Source organism: Callithrix jacchus, chromosome 12 (assembly GCF_049354715.1).
Source record: "Callithrix jacchus isolate 240 chromosome 12, calJac240_pri, whole genome shotgun sequence".
In the NCBI taxonomy this organism is placed as follows: Eukaryota; Metazoa; Chordata; class Mammalia; order Primates; family Cebidae; genus Callithrix; species Callithrix jacchus.
In genome coordinates, this window is record NC_133513.1 from 6,649,362 (window position 1) to 6,672,555 (window position 23,194).

Genomic DNA, 23,194 nt, shown 5'->3' on the forward strand with positions numbered 1-23,194 from the left:
GTTCCCCCAGAAGCAGTGGTTCAGTATTTGCTAATTCAGCATTTGTGGCAACTTACTAGAACCAACAATCTACCTCAGAGACTGAGACTGAACTTCATATGATTTGATTGACATTTCACAGGATCATCTGACTACGGTGTGGAGAATAGTTTAGACCAAGAGAGGCAATGAGACGGCTGGGAGACCAGCACATATGTAATTCTGAAGTTTCCAGGCTGGGCACTGTGGCTCACACCTGTAATCCCAACACTTTGGGAGGCTGAGGCCAAGAGTTTGAGACCAGCCTGAGCAACATAGTGAGTCTCCCATCTCTACAAAAAAAACTATAAAATTAAAAAATTAGCCAGGTATGGTGGCTCACACCCATAGTCCCACCTACTTGGGAGGCTGAGGCAGGAGAATCACTTAAGCTCAGGAGTTTGAGACTACAGTGAGCTAGAATTGTGCCACTGCACTCCAGCTTGAGCAACAAAGTGAGATGCTGTCTCTAAAAAAATTAAAATTAACATTAAAAAGTTTCAAGTAACCACATTAAAAGTGTAAAAAGAGACCGGTGAAATTAATTTTAGTAATAAATTTAACTCAGTATATCCAAAATATTGTTTCAATAGTCAACATAAAAAATCATCAGCCAGGTGTGGTGGCTCATGCCTGTAATCCCAGAATTTTGGGAGGCCACGGCGGTGGATCACCTAAAGTCAGGAGTCCAAGACCAGACTGGCCAACATGGTGAAACCCGTCTCTACTACAAATACAAAAAATTAGCTGGGTGTGGTGGCAGGCGCCTATAATTCCAGCTACTCGGGAGGCTGAGGCAAGAGAATCACTTGAACCCAGCAGACAGAGGTTGCAGTGAGCCGGGATGGCACCACTGCACTCCAGCCTGGGTGACAAAAGCGAAACTTTGTCTCAAAAAAAAAATGATCAGTGATATATTTTACTCTCTTTTCACACTAAGTCTTTGAAATGCAGTGTGTACTTTATATTTACAGGACATCTCAAATTGGAGCAGCCATATTTCAGGGGCTTAGTAGCCACATGTGGCTTGTGGCTACTGTATTGGGTGGCACAGATCTAGAATATTTATTCATTTGCTTATTTGACCAAGCAAGGTCCTATTCTAGGCCTGGAAATACACAACATGGAATAAAGCCCAATCTCTGTCCTCAAAGTGCACAGCGTCCAGCACGGGAGACTAATATAATAGCTTATGTCCAAGATGTCAAAACAGAGTGCTTTGAGAGGTCAGGAGAGGGAGTGCCCAAACAAGGAGGGCTTCAGCAAGGAGGGCATTTAAGCTGGGACTTCAAGGATGTGTAGGATTCCCCAATTGAAAGAAGTGGGGAAGGGCACTCCAAGCAGGGAGAGCTGCTGATGCAGAGTTGCAGAGAAATGAAATGCAGAGCGTGTGCGGAAATGCAAGTAGTTCTGTATGGCTGGATGGTAGGCGATGACGGAGGAGGGCAGAGGGTGAGGAAAGATGAGGGTCTTATAGACCAGTCTATGGAATTTAGAATGTATCCTGTTTGGTAGGTAGGGGGTGATATAATGTTGAGAATCTTGGGCTGAGTGATATGACCAGATTCATATTTCAATTAATTAATTAATATTAAAATAGAGACAGGGTCTTGCAAGGTTGCCAAGGTGGTCTTGAACTCCCGGGTGCAAGTGACCTCTCACCTTGGCTACCCAAAGTGCTGGGATTACAAGTGTGAGTCACCATACCCAGCCAAGATCCTTGTTTTATTTTATTTTATAATGTTTGCTTTTGCAGTGGTGTGATCTTGGCTCACTGCAACCTTTGCCTCTTGGCAAGGGATTCTTCTGCCTCAGCCTCCCAAGTACCTGGAATTACAGGCATGCACCATCACAACCGGTTAATTTTTGTATTTTTAGTAGAGATAGGGTTTCACCACATTGGCCAGGCCAGTCTCAAAGTCCTGACCTCAAGTGATCCTCCCGCTTAGGCCCCCCAAAATGCTGGGATTACAGGCATGAGCCACTGTACCCAGCCAGGATTCATGTTTTAGACAAATCATTCTGACAGTGTGGAGGGGGTGGAAATTTGAGGCAGGAAGACCCAAGGGAAGGGAAGGGGCTCTGGGATGGATCCAGATGAAGGACCGGTGAAAACTAAAAAGAGGGTCATAGAGGGGGCAGGGCCTAGCATAGGCAAAGAGGTGGCCCCAAGTGTCCCATGCAGTAAAAGTCAGGTAGAACAGTCAATGTGAACCTTACCGTGCCAGGCGCTGGGTGAAATCTTGCTTATCTCTGGAGCCGACTAAGTCGTGGAGGGTTCGAGAGCCAGTGAGAGCCGGAAATGCAGTCAGCTGGAGCTGGTTCAAGTCTTACGCCACATCACTCACGGCCCTCTCCAAAATACTTCATTTTTCTGGACGGGTGTGATGGCTCACTCCTGTGATCCCAGAACTTTGGGAGGCCAAGACAGGCAGATAACTTGAGTGCAGGAGTTGGAGACCAACCTGGGCGACATAACCAAACCCCGTATCTACAAAAATACAAAAATTTTAGCTGGGTGTGGTGCACGTGTCTGTGGTCCCAGCTACTCCGGAGACTGAAGTGAGAGGATCGCTTAAAGCCGGGAGGCAGGGGTTGCAGTGAGCCTGGTGATCCCACTGCTGCACTCCAGCTTGGGTGAGAGAGGTGACCCTGTCTGAAAAATATATATATTTAATTTTTCTTTTTATTTCATTATTTAAAATTTCGTATCCAGCCTCCATGCTTATATATTTAATTTTTCTAACTACCAAATGGGGCTAAACCTAATCCCAATTTCATGGGGCTGTTGTGAGGTTGGGATGACGTCATGCATTTAGGTCGCTGCTCAGAGTGCCTGGCACACAGTCAGCCCTCAGACCAATGGCAGCTGGCATTAATTGTTAGCCTTTAAGTGCTCTGGGCCTCAGCTCCCTCACCAACAAAAATGAAATTGTCTTAACTGGGCATGGTGGCACGTGCCTGTAGTCCCAGCTACTCAGGAGGCTGAGGGAGAATTGCTTGAACCCAGGAGGCAGAGGTTGCAGTGAGCTGAGATAGCACCAGTGCACTCAAGCCTGGTGACCGAGCAAGACTCGTTCGTCTTGCTCCGTTTCAAAAAAAAAAAAGAAAAAATGAAATTGTCATCTCTCACCTGCTGTTGACAGGAATCGGGGACTAGATAAGACGACTGAAGTGTATGTGCAAACGTAAAGGCGATATTCCTTGAAAGGTTGAACATAGAGCTACTATGTGACCCAGAAATCCCACTCCTAGGATTGCCCCTGAGAGAAATGAAAACACATAGCCACATGAAAACCTGTAATACGGCCGGGCGTGGTGGCTCACGCCTGTAATCCCAGCACGTTGGGAGGCTGAGGCGGGTGGATCACGAGGTCAAGAGATAAGAGACCATCCTGGTCAACATGGTGAAAAACCCCGTCTCTACTAAAAATACAAAAATTAGCTGGGCATGGTGGTGCATGCCCGTAGTCCCAGCTACTCAGGAGGCCGAGGCAGGAGAATTGCTTGAACCCAGGAGGCGGAGGTTGCAGTGAGCCTAGATCATGCCATTGCGCTCCAGTCTGGGTAACAACAGCGAAACTCTGTCTCAAAAAAAAAAGAAAGAAAAAGAAAAAAGAAAACCTGTAATACACAAATATGCATAGCAGGTATTCATATCGTAGCATGGATGTTTATATTCATAGTAGCCAAAAAGTCAAAACAACTGACAAAAGTTCTCCTTGACCAGACATGAGTTGGGTGCTCCTCTGAATCCCCTCCCGAAGCAGACCTCAACTTTTGGACTTCTGTGTCTGTCTTTGCATCACCCAATTGTTTGTTTGGAGACAAGGTCTTGTTGTGTCACCCAGGCTGGAGTGCAGTGGTGTGATCATAGCTCACTACAGCCTCAAGCTCTTGAGCTGAAGCGATCCTCCTGTCTCAGCCTCCCAAGTAGCTGGGAGTGCAGGTACATGCAACCACACCCAGCTATATATTTTTTTAAATTTGTCATAGAGACAGGTCTTGATATGTTGCCCAAGCTGGTCTCAACCTCCTGAACTCAAGCAATCCTTGTGCTCCGGCCTCCCAAAGTGTTGAGATTACAGGCAGGAGCCACTGCACCCAGCTGAGGTGCTGAGTTTCAGCAAGAATTCTGTTAAATTGATTAAGCCAGAATCCCCCCTGAGTATCTGACCAAATTTCACAACCCCCATCACCCTCCAGGTGTTACTGGATCACCCTGACTTGCCTTCAGCAAGAATCTTGTTAGAATCAATTTAGCAAAGAATTACCCTACTCTCTTAGTAACTTTCCATCCACCAACAGCACCCGCCTCCCACTCCTTGGCTGTAAATCTCTGCTTTTCCTTGCTGCAGTCGGAGTTGAGCCTATTTCTATACTGAGGTCTCTTTCCCCCCATTGCAGTAGTCCTGAATAAAATCTGTTTTTACAGCTTCAACTACTGTCGAGCTCTGGCTTTCTTTTTCTCTTTTTCCTTTTTTATTTTTTGAGACAGAGTCTTGCTCTGTTGCCCAGGCTGGAGTGCAGTGGCACGATCTCAGCTCACCACAATCTCCACCTTCCAGGTTCAAGCAATTCTTCTGCCTCAGCCTCCTGAGTAGCTGGGACTACAGAGGCATGCCACCATGCCTGGATAATTTTTGTATTTTTAGTAGAGATGGGTTTTCACTATGTTGGTCAGGCTGGTCTCAAACTCCTGACCTTGTGATCTGCCCGCCTTGTCCTCCCAAAGTGTTGGTATTACAGTTGTGAGCCATCTTGCCTGGCCTCTTTTTCTTTTCTTTCTTTCTTTCTTTTTTTTAAGAGACAGGGTCTCACTGTGTTGCCCAGGCGGGAGTGCAGTGATGCAGTCATGGCTCACTGCAGCCTTGACCTCCCAGGCTCAAGTGATCTTCCTGCCTCAGCCTCTTGAGGAGCTAGGACTACAGGCATGTGCCATTATGCTCAGCTATTTATTTGTTATTTGCTATTTTTGTAGAGACAGGATCTCACTGCGTTGCCCAAGCTGGCCTCAAATTCCTGGGCTCAAGCAGTCCTCCCATCTTAGCCTCCCAAAGTGCTGAGATTATAAGAATAAGCCACCATACCTTACAGCTCCTCTTTGACACAACCAAAATGTTCATCAGCTGATAAATGGATAAACAGCATGTGATTGCTCCTTATAATGCAGTATTATTCATTCCATACAAATAAATGAAGCACTGATCCATGCTACAATGTAGATGAACTTTGAGGACATTCTGAGTGAAAGAAGCCATCCATTTCTCTCTTTTTCATCTTTTTTGTGGAGAATGAGGTCTCTATATATTGCCCAGGCATGGCGCTAATTCCTGGGCTTAAGCTGTCCTCCTGCCTCTGCCTTCCTAAGAGCTAGGATTACAGGCGTGAGCCACTGCCCCTGCAAAAGAAGCCATTCCCAAGTGAAAGAAGCCAGTCACAGAAGACCACTTACTGTTTTTTTCTTTTGAGACAGAGTCTCTCTCTGTCACCCAGATTGGAGTGCAGTGCTGTGATCTTGGCTCACTGAAACTTCCACATCCTGGGTTCAAGTGATTCTCCTGCTTCGGCCTCCTAAGTGGCTGAAATTACAGGTGTGCCTGCCACCAAACCTAGCTAGTTTTTTGTATTTATAGTAGAGATGGGGTTTCACATTGTTGGCCAAGCTGGTCTCAAACTTCTGACCTCAAGTAATCCCCCCACCTTGGCCTCCCAAAGTGCTGGGGTTACAGGTGTGAACCACTGCTCATGGCCCACTTATTGTGTGATTCAGTTTACATAAAATGTCCAGACTAGGCAAACCCATAGAGACAGTCAGAAAATAGATTAGTGGTTACCTAGGGCAGGAAGAGTTCAGGTGAAATGGGGGGTAAGTGCTAATGGGTAAGGGTTTTCTTTTTTCTTCCTTTCTTTTTTTTTTTTAAGAGATGGGATCTCCCTATATTGCCAGGTTGGTCTAAACTCCTGACCTCAAACCATCTTCAGTCCTCCTTTCTCGGCTTCCTAAGTAGCTGAGACTACAGGCGTGAGCCACTGTGCCTGGCTGAGCTTTCTTTTCAGGATAATGAAATGCTCTAAAATTGATGGTCATGATGTTTGCAACCATCTGTATACAAATATACTAAAAGTCATTAAATTGTACATTTTAAATGGGCGGATCATATGTTAGGTGAATTATATCTTAATAAAGTCGTTATCAAAAACACAGGGGCGGGGCTTCACAAAAAGCAGCTCCGGAAGAATTCAGATGTGGGATGAAATAACAAAGTAGGCTGGGCGCGGTGGCTCACACTTATAATCCCAGCACTTTGGGAGGCCGAGGCGGGTGGATCACGAGGTCAAGAGATTGAGACCATCCTGGTCAACAAGGTGAAACCCCATCTCTACTAAAAATACAAAAATTAGCTGGGCACGGTGGTGCACGCCTGTAATCCCAGCTACTTGGGAGGCTGAGGCAGGAGAACTACCTGAACCCAGGAGGCGGAGGTTGCAGTGAGCCGAGATCGTGCCATTGCACTCCAGCCTGGGTAACAAGAGCGAAACTCCATCTAAAAAAAAAGAAACAAAATAACAAAGTAAAGGCAGGGCCAGAGACAGGACGATGTTCCTTGTGTTCTGCCTGACTCGCTGTCAGATCAGGAACTCACTGCTACCCTGAGCAGTGTTATTTTGAGGCTCGCAGTGGAGCTGCTTGTGTCATCTTTCCCTGGGCAACGTTCGCTTTCTGCAGAACACAGCTCCTCCTCCCTGGCACCCAAGGCACACCTCTGAGCCTCACACCGGGACTGCAAAGCCGCCACCTTTTATTTTTAGTCTGGATTTCACCACAACTGGGGCAGCAGGAGCGCCGTAGGCCCAGTACATCTTCAGTGACAGGTGTCTTTGCACCTCGTGGCACCTACTACCAGAAGACCATTCTCCACCAGTGGGGGAACACCTGCTCGTGTTCAGCAGGGCAGCCCATGGGGTTACCAAGAACTTTTGCTCCTAGAAGTATGAAAAGCAGGAGCTCGGCCAGGCACCGTGGCTCATGCCTGTAATCCCAGCACTTTGGGAGGCTGAGGTAGGCAGATCCCCTTAGATCAGGAGTTTGAGACCAGCCTGGCCAACATGGTGAAACCCTGTATCTACTAAAAATACAGAAATTAGCCGGGCATGGTGGTGGGTGCCCCAGCTACTGAGGAGGCTGGGGCAGGAGAACCACTTGAACCTGGGAAGGAGAGGTTGCAGTGAGCAGAGATATCACCACTGCACTCCATCCTGGGTGACAGAGTGAGCTTCTGTCCCAAAAAAAGAAAAGAAAAGCGGGAGCCCTTCCACCTTCTCTGCAACCAGTGCCATCTGCTGGCAACACAGTGGCATGGGGATGTGGTGAAGTCCTTTTCCTTGCCTTGCCTTTCCTGACTTGAGTCTGCATCACAGAGATGCAGGGGTATAACGTTTATCTCTCTTAGTTTAGTTCTTTCAGGCCAGAGTTAAAATAAGGACTGATTCTCATATGGAGACCCCGAAAAGAAAAGTACATATGAGTGCTGACCTTCGAGAATTTTCACCAACCTCACTCACTAGTACAATCAGTACCACGTCAAAACAGAACACCAGCTGGGCACAGTGGCTCACACCTGTAATCTCAGCACTTTGGGAGGCCAAAGCGGGTGGATCATCTGAGGTCAGGAGTTCGAGGCCAACGTGGGGAAACCCTGTCTCTACTAAAAATACAAATATTAGGTCTGTTAATTCTTATAATTTTTCTTTACTAATCATTTTGGATTTTTTTTCTTTGAATTATTGGGCAGGGAAGATACTTAACGTATAGAAGATTTTTACTCTAATTTGAGTGAAATAAGTTTATGAGTGCGAGGCAAACATAACTCATTTGAGGATAAAGTTTGTGTTGGATATGTGGTTCCTGAAGCATTGTGACTTGTCTTTTTAAATGCTTTATCTTTTTCTTTAAAGATTTATTTCAATAAAACTAGTTGGGACCACCCGTATTTCAGTAGGACCTGGGTAGAGACTGGAAGTCCTTGGCAGAGCAGCAGCAATCTTGCTGTGTTTTATATAATGTGCATCCTTGGGCAGGTTGTCCTTAAATCTTACAATGTGGTGAAGGGGTGATGTTTTGTAATGCTGCAGTCGAGTTGGAGTACTGAGTTCTGTTCTTGTCTAGTGTATCTACTAAATGTATCATATCATTTCCACATAGGGGAAATAAGGGAGTACTTTTCTTTTTATATTTCTCTGCTTAAAATTCTCTTTCCTAGTCAAAAAATGCCCAACTCTCTGTCTGCTTTCTGCTCGTTAAGGTTTTTCTCCCTGACTTTTCTTGGGCTAAAGACAGGCTTTTTCCACCAGTATCATCACTACTATCATCATTAGTAGCATAATTATGCAAGCATATTTAATGCTGTTTAATTTAATATGTAATACATATGGTAATTGTAGGGTAATACCCACAACAACTGTAGTTTCTTACTTGGCCATGGGAATGTTTATTTCAGTTCCACTCTGGCAAAATCTTGTCATATCAAAAGACAGTGGAAAGAGGGATTCCCTTTGGTGTTTGGTCTTCTACTTAGAAAATACCTATTGCAGTTAGAGTTTATCTTGTAGTATTCATCTTTGTATTTTGAAGATAATAAGGTTTGAATTAAATTGATATACACAGAGAGGAACCCATTTTTTTGATCCAATGTAAATTATACATGAGATAATCCACAGTTATTCATTGTGGAATTGTTGAGACTACGAAAGGCTCATTGTCTTTGTATTCAGCTCTTCCTTAAATAGTGTAACAATACACCCACCTCTGCTTGCTTGCTTTCCCTTCCCTCCAATGATAAAGAAAATGAGAAATTTGAAAAAAAATACAAAAATTAGCTGGGCACAGTGGCAGGCACCTGTAATTCCAGCTACATGAGAGGCTGAGGCAGGAGAATCATTTGAATCTGGGAGGCAGGTGGAGGATTGCAGTGAGCTGAGATCACACCACTGCACTCCAGCCTGGGCAACATAGGGAGACCCTGTCTCAAAAAAAATAAAAAGGAGCCTGGCATCTCCCCACTGTCTTGCTTCCTTTCTCACCATGCGACATGCTGGCTCCCCTTCACCTTCCACAATTTGAAGATTCCTGAGGCCTCACCAGGAGCAGATGCTGGTGCTGTGCTTTGTGTACAGCCTGCAGAACCCTGAGTCAAATATCTCAGGTACTCTTTTATAGCAATGCAAACAAACTCATACACTCATTTTGCCTGTTTCTGTATCGTGTTATTAATTGGTGCTGGTTAGAGCATATGCTGGGTAATTTTTTTTTTTTTTTTTTTGAGACATGAGAGTTTCACTCTTATTGCCCCCACTGGAGTGAAATGGCATGATCTCTGCTCACTGCAGCCTCCGCCTCCCAGGCTCAAGCAATTCTCCTGCCTCAGCCTTCTCAGTAGCTGGGATTACAGGTGCTCACCACCACACCCAGCTAATTTTCATATTTTTAGTAGAGACCAGCATTTCACCATGTTGGCCAAGTTGGTCTCGAACTACTAACCTCAGGTGATCCACCCGCCTCAGCCTCCCAGCCACAGTGCTGGGATTACAGTAATTTTTGTAATGCAAAACCCGAGGGCATTTTGAATACAGTTCTGCAAGTCAGGGCAAAGACTGACTGGTCTGAGGAGATACCTCTCTCCTCCCATGTCCTCTGCTTCCTCCTTGGCCCCCTCTCCAGTATCAAGCTGATGCATTATTGCCTTGAAAGCCTAAACAAAATTATGTACTCATTTTAGGAGATGCAGCTAATGTCAGTGAGTACTTTGTGGTGGGTACCATGCCACGCTCTTTACCTCCCTTCATCTTGACAAGGAAACTGCAGATGTCTACCTCCAGCTCCTAAAGCTACGTGGAGGGTTTAAGGCACAGGCTCAGGCTCACACAGCCCATGCCCAGCAGACCTCAGGTCTTGTGGTTCTAGCCTGAGGGTGCTGCTCACTGCCCAAGCTGCACTCCTGGCATGGGTATGAATCAGCAAACACTGAAGTGAGAGAAGAAGCTGTTATATTTAGGCCATTTTTTTTTTTTTTTTTTTTTGCAAAAATCTTCCTTTATATCCAGCAAGAACTGGGAAGGAGCCCACTAGAGCTGAGCCAGCAACCCAAATGGAATCCACGTTGTGGACCTCTTAATTTGTTTGAATTGTTGCAGATTCCCTAACTTCTGATACAGAAAAGTGCTAGGGTTGAGTGTGGTGGCTCACGCCTGTAATCCCAGCACTTTGAGAGGCTGAGGCAGGAGGATTCCCTGAGACCAGGAGTTTGAGACCAACGTGGCCAACATGGTGAGACCCCCATCTCCACAATAATAAAAATAAAATTAGCCGGGAGAGGTGGTGCACACCTATAGTTCTAGCTACTCAGAGGTTGAGGCAGGAGGCTTGCTGGAACTCAGGTGTTTGAGGTTGCATAAGCTATGATCGCACCACTGCACTCCAGCCTGCGTGACAGTGAGACCCTTTCTCAAAAAAAAAATGCTCGTATTAGAAGCAAACAGCTTGATGAAGTTTCCCAAACTGACCATACCAGTGTGCCAACTCCCTGCAACTCGGCTTCGTGCTTCCTTCTAAGCATGAGGTCACCCAAGAGTAACCACTCCCCTCACCTCCAACACCTGAGATTTGTTTTCTCCATTTGGGGACCTTTTTTTTTTAAGACAGAGTTTCACTCTTGTTGCCCAGGCTGGAGTGCAATGGTACGATCTTAGCTCACTGCAACTTCTGCCTCCCGGGCTCAAGTGATTCTGCATCAGCCTCCCGAGTAGCTGGGACTACAGGCAAGCACCACGACGCCTGACTAATTTTGTATTTTTAGTAGAGACAGGGTTTCTCCATATTGGTCAGGCTGGTCTTGAACTACTGACCTTAGGTGATCCGCCTGCCTCAGCCTCCCAATGTGCTGGGATTACAGGCATGAGCCACCATGCCCAGCCTTTTTTTTTTTTTTTTTTAAACTTTAAGTTCTGGGATACATGTTCTGAAGGTAGAGATTTGTTACGTAGTTATGCATGTGCCATGGTGGCTTGCTGCACCTCTCAACCAGTCATCTAGGTTTTAAGCCCCACATGCATTAGGTATTTGTCCTAATGCTCTCCCTCCCCTTGCCCCCAACCCCCCAACAGGCCCCTGTGTGTGATGTTCCCCTCTCTGTGTTCCTGTGTTCTCATTGTTCAACTCCCACTTAACAGTGAGAATATGCTGTGTTTGGTTTTCTCTTCCTGTGTTAGTTTGCTGAGGATGATGTTTTCCAACTTCATCCATGTCCCTGCAAAGGACATGAACTCATTATTTTTTATGGCTGCAGTTTGGGGACTTTTTAAAGCAATGGTTTCAAACAGCATGAACCTTTTTTTGTTTTTTGAGATGGACTCTCCCTCTGTAGCCCAGGCTGGAGTGCAGTGGTGCGATCTCGGCTCACTGCAACCTCCACCTCCCAGGTCCCGATTCAAGCAATTCTCCTACCTCAGCCTCCCAAGTAGCTGGGATTACAGGCATGAACCACCATGCCCAGCTAATTTTTGTATTTTTTAGTAGAGACAGGGTTTCACCATGTTGGCCAGTCTTGTCTTGAACTCCTGACTTCGTGATCCACCTGCCTTGGCCTCTCAAACTGCTGGGATTACAGGCATGAGCCACTGTGCTCAGCCGAACTCTTTTATATATGTCATTCTACTCAATTTTCTATCTGTGAAAGTTGGCTGGGGCATGGTGGCTCACACCTGTAATCCCAGCACTTTGGGAGGCCAAGGCAGGTGGATCACGAGGTCAGGAGTTTGAGACCAGCCTGACCAACATGTTGAAACCCTGTCTCTACTAAAATTAGCCAGAAATGGTGGCATGTGCCTATAATCCTCAGGAGGCTGAGGCAGGAGAATTGTTTGAACCCAGGAGGCGGAGGTTGCAGTGAGCTGAGATCGTGCCACTACACTCTAGCCTGGGCAACAGAGCGAGACTCCATCTCAAAAAAAAAAAAGAAAAAGAGAAAAAAGAAAAGAAACTCATCACACTATTACATGTAGTTGTCTTTGTTCATTCTCACTGCTGTGTCATGGTCTATTATTTGAATATAAGCATAGTTTGTTTTTCTGTTCACGGGTGTCTGGGCAGTCCCAGGTGCGAGTTTGTAGCTAGTGTGAGTAGTGCTGTCACAAACATCGTGTGCATGGTATATGTCGATTCCTTGTGGGTTCCGATCAAGGGCTGGCCTGCAATTTTTCAGCATTACAGACCCTGCCGATCAGTTTTCCAGCATCTGCTAATTTCCGCTCCGTCAGAGCAGATGAGAGTTCCGTCGTTCATATGCCTGGCAATGCTTGGTATTGCCAAATCTCCACATTTAAATGCCTAATTATTCTAAAAGAAACATGAATGATTGCAATGTTGCCATTCATTTTATAATATTTCTATCAGTAATATGGCCCCATGAGTGTTGACAGCTCCTTTGGAGCTCTCATCCATTTACCTAACACTTACTGAGCACCTATGTGCAGGGATCCGTGTTCTGATCCTAGAAAGAGAAGGTCTCTGTTCTGAAAGAGCTTTAGGAATGCCCTCTCCTCAGGTCTCAGCTCAGATGTCACCTCCCAGAGGGGCCTCCTTGGGTACCTTTGCCCAGCCATTATCTCATTGTCTGCCTCCATGCCTGGATGAAGAGCTAGATTTTGTGGATGGAGCAGTAATGACCTCAGCAGCAGCATCTGTTGTGAAGTCAAGAACATGGGATTGATTCATCAGCAACATCCCTGAAAATATCCCAGTGTTCAATTCAGAAGGAGTTTCCCTGAGCTCTTGCTCTCACGGTTTTAGCCATTGGCAAGAGTGGCCGCCAGATCAGCTCTGGTCAAGGAGTGATTTGTGTTTTGTTGGGTTGTTTTGTTTTATTTGAGATGGGGTGTCACTCTGTTGCCCAAGCTGGAGTTCAGGGGTGCAATCCCGGCTCAGTGCAGCCTTGAGTAGCTGGGATGACAGGTACACACCACCATGCCCAGTTGATTTTCGTACATTTTTTAGAGACAGGTTTCACCATGTCCCACAGGCTGGTCTTGAACTCCACTCCTGGGCTCAAGCAATCTATACAAGGAGGCTGGGATTCTCTTGTCACAGAATTCTTGTCCCATGCAGAGCCTGACAATACCTCATACCTCCACGTAGCCTCATGGTCCACTGGCAGCCGGCTCATGGCCATGTCCTTATGATGTCAGAGCAGGGTTGAGACCCTGCTTGGGAGCACAGGGGTCTTAGAGAGCCCAGCTCAAGCAGGGAGCAGAGCAGAGTCTGGTAAGGGCACTGTCACTTGGGTGGGCAGGGACATGCAGGGGCCAGAAAGGACAACACCCTTCTTACCACCTTGGCTCTCTTTCCCAGAAAATGGAATGCTTGACTGGATGTGGTAGCTCACACCTGTAATCCCAGAACTTTGGGAGGCTGAGGCAAGCATATCACCTGAGGTCAGGAGTTCAAGACCAGCCTGGCCAACATGGAGAAACCCTGTCTCTACTAAAAATACAAAAATTAGCCAGGCATGGTGACAGACGCCTGTAATCCCAGCTACTTGGGAGGCTGAGGCAGGAGAATTGCTTGAACCTAGGAGGCAAAGGTTGCAGTGAGCTGAGATTACGGATTAGGCCACGGTACTCCAGCCTGGGTGACAGAGAGAGACTTTGTCTCACACACACACACACACACACACACACACACACACACACACAAATGGAATACTGCAGGGGGCCTTTGGATGTGTTCAGAAATGAACTTAGTTCTTCAGATTCTTTTTTCTTTTCTTTCTTTCTTTTTTTTTAGACAAAGTCTCACTCTGTTGCCCAGGCTAAGGACAGTGGCACAATCATAGCTCACTACAGCCTCAAACTCCTGGCTTCAAGCGATCCTCCCACCCCAGCCTCCTGAGTAGCTGGTTCTACAGATACACACCTGCACAACCACCTAATTAAAAAAAATTTTTGTGGCCGTCCATGGTGGCTCACACCTGTAATCTCAGCACTTTGGGAGACTGAAGCGGGTGGATCACTAGGTCAAGAGATCGAGACCATCCTGGCCAATATGGTGAACCCCGTCTCTACTAAAGATAACAAAAATTAGCTGGGTGTGGTGTGCATTCCTCTAATCCTAGCTACTCAGGAAGCTGAGGCAGGAGAATAGCTTCAACCAGGGAGGTGGAGGTTTCAGTGGGCCAATATTGAGTCACTGCACTCCAGCCTAAGTGATACAGAGAGACTCTGCCTGTGGAGGGGAACTCCGCAGGAGCCAAGGCAAGGGTCTCAGGCTTCAGTCTGCTCTCATCTAAATATAGAATTAGGAAAGAATTCCTATATATATAATCATAAATAATCACATAGCTATTCACATGTAATTATAAATATACAACATATGTATAATCATATAATCTTTAATCTTACTAATAAGTCTCAGGTCAAGATGTATGGGACTGAAGTGGCATTGGAAAAAGAGGTAACCCTAAGGCAAGACACTTTAAGCCCTCTGTGATGCCTGCAGAAGGGCTGCTGGTGGGCGCCTCCGCTGTGCGGTAGCACCAGTGCTGGGAAAATGCTGAAAGCCTGCTGTTCAGCCAGCCAGGGAAAGAGATGTCCAGGATGGCTGAGACGTCTCCTTCCTTGGGGGAGTTACGAGAAGGCTCCGCTCTTCCAAGCTTTTGTGGTAGTCCTGATGGCTGTCAGGGAGGCCTGCGGACATCCAGGGGTTGCTTGTCTCTGCGATGCTGTGCTTCAGCAGTCACGTTCCATGTCTCCTTTCATGTTCTGCTTCTGCACCTGGCTCCTCCGTTTCTCAAAGGATAAGAATTAGTAATAGTAACATAAATCTTAGTGACCTTGTTATTTCTTGACAAGTATGAAAAAAGTGCTGATGCCTTAGGTTTTCTCCTCGCCTTGGCTTCTTGAAAATCCTGAGCCCCTGTCTCTAAGACACGTGATTTACCTGACTCTGTCACTGACCACCATTACCTCACCCTACCTTCCCTGCCTCCTGTTTTGTACTTAATAAAAGTCAGAGTGTCCAGGCACTCAGGCCACTGCCAGACTCCGATTTTTGTTTGGCAGTGGACTCCCGAGCCCAAACCTTCTTTTCTCTATCTCTTTGTCTTGTGTCTTTATTTTAACAATTTCTCATCTCCACACTAGCAGGGAGGAGCTCACAGTACCCTGTAGGGCTGGACCCTACATCTGCCTCAAAAAAAAAGGTGTGCCCCAGAAGTCAGCAGTGGGTTCTACATGCGCATCTTCAAGACGTGAAAACAAAAGGGAGAACTTGACCTCCACGCCGCAACTGCAACCTGTACCTCGACTCCAGTGACCCTGACAGCACAGAAGCCCCTGGAGAAAGAGCAGGTTAGAAAGGCAGTGGCTGCTCTCTTGACACATGGCAAGTCCAGGAAGAACGATTATAAACTGCTTTGGAATGAGAATGAAAATTTATTTTTAATGGTGGTATTATGGAAAATTCCAACTAGAGAACTGAGGGTCAGATTGTCCTTGCCTCATGGTATTTGATCAGATTTAGAAGACATCTGTTTATTTATGAAGGATGAACCCAATTCAACCCCTGAAAAGACAGAACAGTTCTATTGAAAGCTTTTAAAAAAAAAATTATTTATTTATTTTAAATAAAGGGGCTTGGCCAGGCGTGGTGGCTCAAGCCTGTAATCCCAGCGCTTTGGGAGGCCGAGGCGGGTAGATCATGAGGTCAAGAGATCGAGACCATCCTGGTCAACAAGGTGAAACCCCGTCTCTACTAAAAATACAAAATATTAGCTGGGCATGGTGGCGCGTGCCTGTAATCCCAGCTACTCAGGAGGCTGAGGCAGGAGAATTGCCTGAACCCAGGAGGCGGAGGTTGCGGTGAGCCGAGATCGTGCCATTGCACTCCAGCCTGGGTAACGAGAGCGAAACTCCGTCTTAAAAATAAAAATAAATAAATAAATAAAGGGGCTTTCTGGCAAAAACTGGAAAGCCTGCTAGACAAATTCTAAAAGAGCTGTAACACTTACAGAAAGCTTTTAAACAAGCATGGAATTAAAACCATTTCTCAGATTATTCCCCTCCAAACTCTAAAGAAGGAATATAAAGCTTTGAAGCCAAGCTCTGCCTTCTGAGCCCTTTTGACTTCATCCTCACTGACGCCAGAATTAGGCAGCTCTTACCCTCCCTCGCTGGGAAACCTTTCTATCAAAGAAAGTAAGTTCCAGTGTCTGTAAACCTTCCATCCAAGAATTTATCAAGAGACATCACTGATGTGTAGGTAGAATGGTCTTAAACATTTCCTTCTTTTTTTTTCCCTAAAGATGGGGTTTCACCATGTTGGTCAGGCTGGTCTTGAACTCCCGACCTCAGGTGATCCATCCGCCTCGGCCTCCAAAGTGCTTGGATTACAGGCGTGAGCCACCACGCCCGGCCTTAAACATTTCTAAAAGTGGGTCTTGTCGTGCTATATGCATCCGTCACATTGGAATGCAAATTGAGCACATCATTGAAAACATTGTTTCCGTCACCAAAGGACTTTCAGAAAAACTGCCAGAGAAGTGGGACAGTGTGAAACTCCTGTTTGTGAAAACTGAGAAATCAGCTGCCCTTCCCATCTTCTCCTTGTTTGTCAGCAATTGGGATGAAGCCACCAAAAAAATTATGCTTAATAAGAAGAAAAAAGCGGCAAGGAGAAAAGGAAGAGGAAAAAATTCTGAAAAGCAAAAGGAAAGGAACAAAAACAGAAAGAGGCAGCAGGCTGGCAAGCCTCATCAGTCCTTAGTGAAGACGACGTGGCCCCTCAATGTGTAACACTGCAGTGAAGAAACCTGAATCTGAGAGAGAACAGACCCCAGAGCACGGGAAGAAAAAACATGGCAAAGGAAAAGCCCAAGTTAAAGTGACGAATGAATCTGAAGATGAAATGCCATAGCTGGTCCCAAAAGGAAAGGCTCCAGCTAATGAAAATGCAGAGGTTCAAAAACATGCCACAGGAAAGAAGTCTCCAACAAAGAGTCCTAATCCCAACGCATTCCGTGGGAAGAAAAGAAAGGCCTTGGCCGGGCGCGGTGGCTCAAGCCTGTAATCCCAGCACTTTGGGAGGCTGAGGCGGGTGGAACACGAGGTCAAGAGATCGAGACCATCCTGGTCAACATGGTGAAACCCCGTCTCTACTAAAAATACAAAAAATTAGCTGGGCACGGTGGCGCGTGCCTGTATTCCCAGCTACTCAGGAGGCTGAGGCAGGAGAATTGCCTGAACCCAGGAGGCGGAGGTTGCGATGAGCCGAGATCGCGCCATTGCACTCCAGCCTGGGTAACAAGAGCAAAACTCCGTCTCAAAAAAACAAAAAAAGAAAAAGAAAAGAAAGGTCTTGGCCCGGTGCATTGGCTCACACCTGTAATCCTAGCACTTTGGGAGGCCGAGGTGGGTGGATCACCTGAGGTCAGGAGTTTGAGACCAACCTGGCCAACATGGTGAAACCCCATGTCTATAAAAAAATAAAAAGAAAAGTCTTGCCAGCATCTGTAACCCCAAAAACTGCAGAGTCTGAGACCCCAGAGAAAGGCCCAGGGAAGAAGCCAAAAATCAAAGAGGAGGCAGGGAAGGAAAAAAGAGTCCTTCGCTGGGGAAAAAAAGATATGAGACAGACTCCTAAAAAGCCAGACGCCAAGTTCTTCACCACTCCTAGTAAATCTGCAAGAAAAGCTTCCCACACCCCCAAAATAGCCCAAAAAACCAAAGTATCCCAGTCGACCTAAAGTCAGTGATTCAACTGGAAAGAGACCTCAGAGCTGCCTCAAGAGCTCTTTAGAAATACTCAGGTCCTGACCCCCTTTGCAACCTTCTCCAAGCATCAGGCCTGACTTAAAAGAGTTTTTAAAAACCTCCATACATAATTCTGACATATGTTTCCTGGGTATAATAATCTGTTTTTAAATTGTCCTGCTGTGTATTTGCTAATATAATAGAAGAAATACAGAGTGCTTCTCAAAAAAATACTTAAAATTTTTCTTGGCTGGCGGGGTGGCTCATGCCTGTAATCCCTGCACTTTGGGAGGCTGAGGCAGGTGGATCACGAGGTCAAGAGATCGAGATCATCCTGGCCAACATGGTGACACTCTATCTCTACTAAAAATACAAAAACCAGCTACTGAGGAGGCTGAGGCAGGAGAATTACTTGAACCTGGGAGGAGGAGGTTTCAGTGAGCCGAGATTGCACCACTGCACTCCAGCCTGGTGACAGAGCAAGAAGACCCCATCTAAAAAAAAAAAAAATTATATATATATATATATATATATATATAGTAGACACAGGGTCTCACTATGTTGCCCAGGCTACTCTCAAATTCCTGGCTTTAAGCAATCCTCCCACCTTTGCCTCCCAAAGTCCTGGGATTATAGGTATAAGTCACGGCCCGCCCCCCGGCCAGTACTTCAGATTCTTAACCTTCGTGAAACCTGGGTCTTCCTAACTCCAAGAAACCCGTCTTCTTCCTAGAGTTGAGAGAATTCTGAGGAGGGAGCTGCCTCTCCATCCCTTCCCTATGCGCTTCTAGCAAAAGTTTATCAGTCTTACATCACCAGAGGGCATGAATGAAGAGACTGCCATCAGCTATTCAAACGTTCATGCACTATTAGCTAAGCACCTACTTTGGGTGAGGCTCACCTGGGAACACCCTGCCCACTCCAAACTCGGAAGCCTGCCTGCTTCACCACATTCTCTGATGTCCTGGCAACCAGAGACTCATCTGAGCTCCAGCCAGAACAAAGAGTCCTCTGTGACTGCTGTGACCCACCACCTCCCCAAGCCTCTGAGGACCAGTCTGTGTAGTCTTGGGACCACTGAAAGCTACCCCTTGTCCTCAAGGACTCTGAGAACCCCAGCCCCACTGACGGCAGGATGAGCTTCTTGGTCACGTTCACCGAGCTGGCCAACATCACCATCCCACAGTGCGGGGTGCTGAACTTCAAGGCCCTGCACCTCCTGCTGCAGGGCATCTTGGAGCACATCCACATGGCTGAGCTCAAGAAGGTCCTCTCAGGGGACGAGGACTTCCTGCAGCCCTCACAGGTGGTCATAGTGCCCAGGGAAGGAGACGCCCAGCCCATCCTCAACCCCATGAAGAGGCTCAGCAATGTCTTCGACCACGTAGTTAGCCGCCTCGGCAAGATAGAGAACCAGCTGGCCTTGCTGAAGGACCTGCCCTCTACCGCCCACCTACTGGGAGGCAGCCAGGGCACTGGCCGGCCCACCCAGGACCTGTGGCATCTGATCAAGCTCCAGAAGACAGTGGAGGCTCACGATGAAGCCCTGGCCAAGGTATGTCCCGAGCCGCCAGACACTTCCTTTCTCCCCCACACCCCTTGCTCTCTCCAGGGGCGTCTTCTTTTTTTTTTGAGGTGGAGTCTTGATCTGCCAACATCACCATCCCACAGTGCGGGGTGCTGAACTTCAAGGCCCTGCACCTCCTGCTGCAGGGCATCTTGGAGCACATCCACATGGCTGAGCTCAAGAAGGTCCTCTCAGGGGACGAGGACTTCCTGCAGCCCTCACAGGTGGTCATAGTGCCCAGGGAAGGAGACGCCCAGCCCATCCTCAACCCCATGAAGAGGCTCAGCAATGTCTTCGACCACGTAGTTAGCCGCCTCGGCAAGATAGAGAACCAGCTGGCCTTGCTGAAGGACCTGCCCTCTACCGCCCACCTACTGGGAGGCAGCCAGGGCACTGGCCGGCCCACCCAGGACCTGTGGCATCTGATCAAGCTCCAGAAGACAGTGGAGGCTCACGATGAAGCCCTGGCCAAGGTATGTCCCGAGCCGCCAGACACTTCCTTTCTCCCCCACACCCCTTGCTCTCTCCAGGGGCGTCTTCTTTTTTTTTTGAGGTGGAGTCTTGATCTGCCACCCAGGCTGGAGTGCTGTGGTGCAATCTTGGCTCACTGCAACCTCCGCCTCCTGGGTTCAAGTGATTCTTCTGCCTCAGCCTCCCTATTTGCTGGGTTACAGGCGCATGCCACCACATCCAGCCAATTTTTTATTTTTAGTAGAGATGGGGTTTCATCATGTTGGCCAGGCTGGTCTCGAACTCCTGACCTCAAGTGATCTGCCCATTTTGGCCTCCCAAAGTGCTGGGATGACAAGCATGAGCCACTGCTCCTGGCCCTCTTGTTCCTTATTCCCCTACAATGGGCCATTCATTCCTTTATGCAGAGTGGAAGGAAGTAGGCTTTGGAGTCAGGCACAATCAAAACACCAAGCTTGCGGCCTCCGTCAAGTATTGCGAAGGAGCCAGATACACAAGGCCATCTAGTATATGATTCCATTTATACAAAATGTCCAGAATAGGCAGATCCATGGAGACAGAAAGCAGTGGTTGCCAGGTGCTGGGAGGAGGAGAGAATGAGGAGTAATTGCTTTGTGGAGACAGAGTTTCCTTTTGGGGTGATGAAAATGTTTTCAAACTAGATGGCGGTGATGGTTGTACAACCTCACTGATGTACTGAATGCCACTGAATTGTTCACTTAAAAATGGCTAATTGTACATTAGGTGAATTTCACGGCAATTTTTTTTTTTTTTTGAGACAGGATCCCACTCTGTCACCCAGGCTGGAGTGCAGTGACTCAATCACAGCCACTGTAACCTTGACCTCCCAGACTCAAGCAATCCTCCCACCTCAGCCTCCCAAGTAGCTGGGACCACAAGTGTGCACCACTGTACTTGGCTAATTTTCATATTCTTTATAGAGATGGGGTCTTCCTATGTTGCCTAGGCTGGTCTCAAACTCCCAGGCTCAAGTGATCCTCCTGCTTTGGCCTCCCAAAGTGCTGGGATTACAGGCGTGAGCCACCATGCTGAGCCTCATCCCAATTTCTTTTTCTTTCTTTCTTTTTCTTTTATTTCTTTCCTTCTCTCTTTCTTTCTTTCCTTTCTTTCTCTCTCTCTCTTTCTCTCTTTCTTTCTGTCTTTCTTTCGAGATGGAGTCTCCCTCTGTTGCCCAGGCTGGAGTGCAATGGTGCCATCTCAGCTCACTACAACCTCTGCCTCCCAGGTTCAAGCGATTCTCCTACCTCAGCCTCCTGAGTAGCTGGGACTGATTTTTTTGCATTTTTAGTAGAGACAAGGTTTTACCCTGTTAGCCAGGATGGTCTCGATGTCCTGACCTCGTGATTCACCCACCTCAGCCTCTCAAAGTGCTGGGATTAAAGGCATGAGCCACTGCACCTGGCCTTCTCACCCCAGTTTCTAAAAAATGCCTGGAGGACCTACCATGGGAGAGGTACCAGGGTAGTGACGGTGAACAGGCACGCCCGGCCTATCAGGGGTGATAGATAAAGACAAGTGAATGAGAACCTACAAGAACCAGCCCCATGAGGAGCAGCACAGAGGCATTTCTTCTGTCTTCTAGGTGAGGAAACTGATCCTTAGTGGAGTTCACTGATTTGCTGCTGAAGGCCCAGCAGCCAGTGGGCAAGGGAGCTGTGATCTGACGAAGGGCTCTGACCCTGGCCTATCTTTGACTGCTGAGTCCTGCTAATCCCACCAGCACATGGACAGTGCTCAATTACTGGCAGCCCAAGAAGGAATAAGAAAGGGAAAATAAGCTTGGCGAAGTGGCTCACACCTGTAATCCCAGCACTTTGGGAGGCTGAGGCGGGTGGATCACAAGGTCAGGCATTTGAGACCAGCCTGACCAACACAGTGAAACTCTGTCTCTACTAAAAATAAAAAAAATTAGCTGGGCGTGATGGTAGGCACCTGTAAACCCAGCTACTCAGGAGGCTGAGGCAGGAGAATGGCTTGAACCCGGGAGGTGTATGTTGCAGTGAACAGAGGTGACGCCACTACACTCCAGCCTGGGTGACAGAGCAAGACTCTGTCTCAAAAAACTAAATTAAAAATAAATAAATAGGGAGGGATGGCGCAAACCACCATGCCATGTATATAGCTATGCAGCAATCCTGCAGGATGTGGACATGTGCCCCAGAGCCCAAAGTACAACAAAAAAAAGGGATAAATACATAAATAAATAGAGGGGAAATTGACCTAACATAAAATCAGCCATTTTTTGTTTTCTTTCTTTCTTTTTATTTAGAGACAGGGGTTCACCATATTGGTCAGGCTGGTCTTGAATTCTAAACCTCAGGTGATCCGCCCACCTCGGCCTCCCAAAGTGCTGGGATTACAGGTGTGAGTCACTGTGCCTGGACCAAATCAGCCATTTAAAAGTGAACATTAAACAATAAATTAATGGAAATTCGGTGGCACATGATACATTGACATTGTTGTGTAGACACCTCTATCTAGTTCTAAGCCATTTCCATCACCCCAAAAGGAAACCCTATTTCCTCCAGTTACTCCTCCTCCCTGCAACCCCTGGCAACCACTAATCTGCTTTCTGTCTTACGGATTTGCTTATTCTGGACATTTCATCTAAAGGCGTAATCCGTATATTTCATAGAGACAGTAGATTAGTGGTTTCCGGGGGCTCTGGAAGAGGGGAACAGAGAGTAACTGCTAACAGGGACGGGATTTCCTTTCAGAAGAATGAAATGTCTTGGAAGTAGATAGTGATGCACATACCAAATGCCATCAAATTGTTCACTTTATTTTTATTTTTTTGAGACAGTCTCACTCTGTCATCCGGGCTGGAGTGCAGTGGTGCAATCTCTGCTCACTGCAAGCTCTGCCTCCCAGGTTCAAGTGATTCTCATGCCTCAGCCTCCTGAGTAGCTGGAATTACAAGTGATTGGCACCACATCTGGCTAATTTTTCTTTGTATTATTTTTATATTTTAATATTTTCATACTAAAATATTTTTATATTTTTATACTTTAATATTATGTGTATTTTACCACAAAAAAGCAGAGATTGGCAGAATAGATTAAAAACAAACAAACAAACTGGGCCCAGTGGCTCACGCCTGTGATCCCAACACTTTGAGAGGCTGAGGGGGGCAGATCATGAGGTCAGAAGATCAAGATCATCCTGGGTAACACAGTGAAACCACGTCTCTACTAAAAATACAAAAAGTTAGCTGGGCATGGTGGCATGTGCCTGTAGTCCCAGGTACTCAGGAGGCTGAGGCAGGAAAATCGCTTGAACCTGGGAGGTGGAGGTTGAGTGAGCTGAGATCACACT

General features: G+C 46.8%; 1 protein-coding gene, 1 non-coding gene and 1 pseudogene across 6 annotated transcripts in view; 2 read left to right on the forward strand and 1 right to left on the reverse strand.

Annotated features, from left to right (window-relative positions):
- Nucleotides 1–16,015: 16,015 nt before the first annotated feature.
- LOC118146544 (U7 small nuclear RNA) lies at nucleotides 16,016–16,077 on the reverse strand. The gene has a single exon (XR_004732400.1). It is a non-coding gene; the product is annotated as a U7 small nuclear RNA (small nuclear RNA).
- Nucleotides 16,078–16,252: 175 nt separating this feature from the next.
- On the forward strand, nucleotides 16,253–17,263 carry LOC100406135 (ribosomal L1 domain-containing protein 1 pseudogene; annotated as a pseudogene).
- A 1,549-nt stretch (nucleotides 17,264–18,812) lies between these two features.
- The window catches only part of C12H16orf96 (chromosome 12 C16orf96 homolog), a 51,194-nt gene continuing 46,812 nt past the window's right edge, over nucleotides 18,813–23,194 (forward strand). For all 5 annotated transcript variants that reach the window (XM_078344553.1, XM_078344555.1, XM_078344552.1 and 2 more), the window contains exons 1-2: nucleotides 18,813–19,375; nucleotides 19,534–19,860. In XM_078344553.1, coding sequence (XP_078200679.1) covers nucleotides 18,956–19,375; nucleotides 19,534–19,860 — 747 coding nt within the window. In that variant the 5' untranslated portion in view covers nucleotides 18,813–18,955. The remainder of the gene's footprint in view (nucleotides 19,376–19,533; nucleotides 19,861–23,194) is intronic.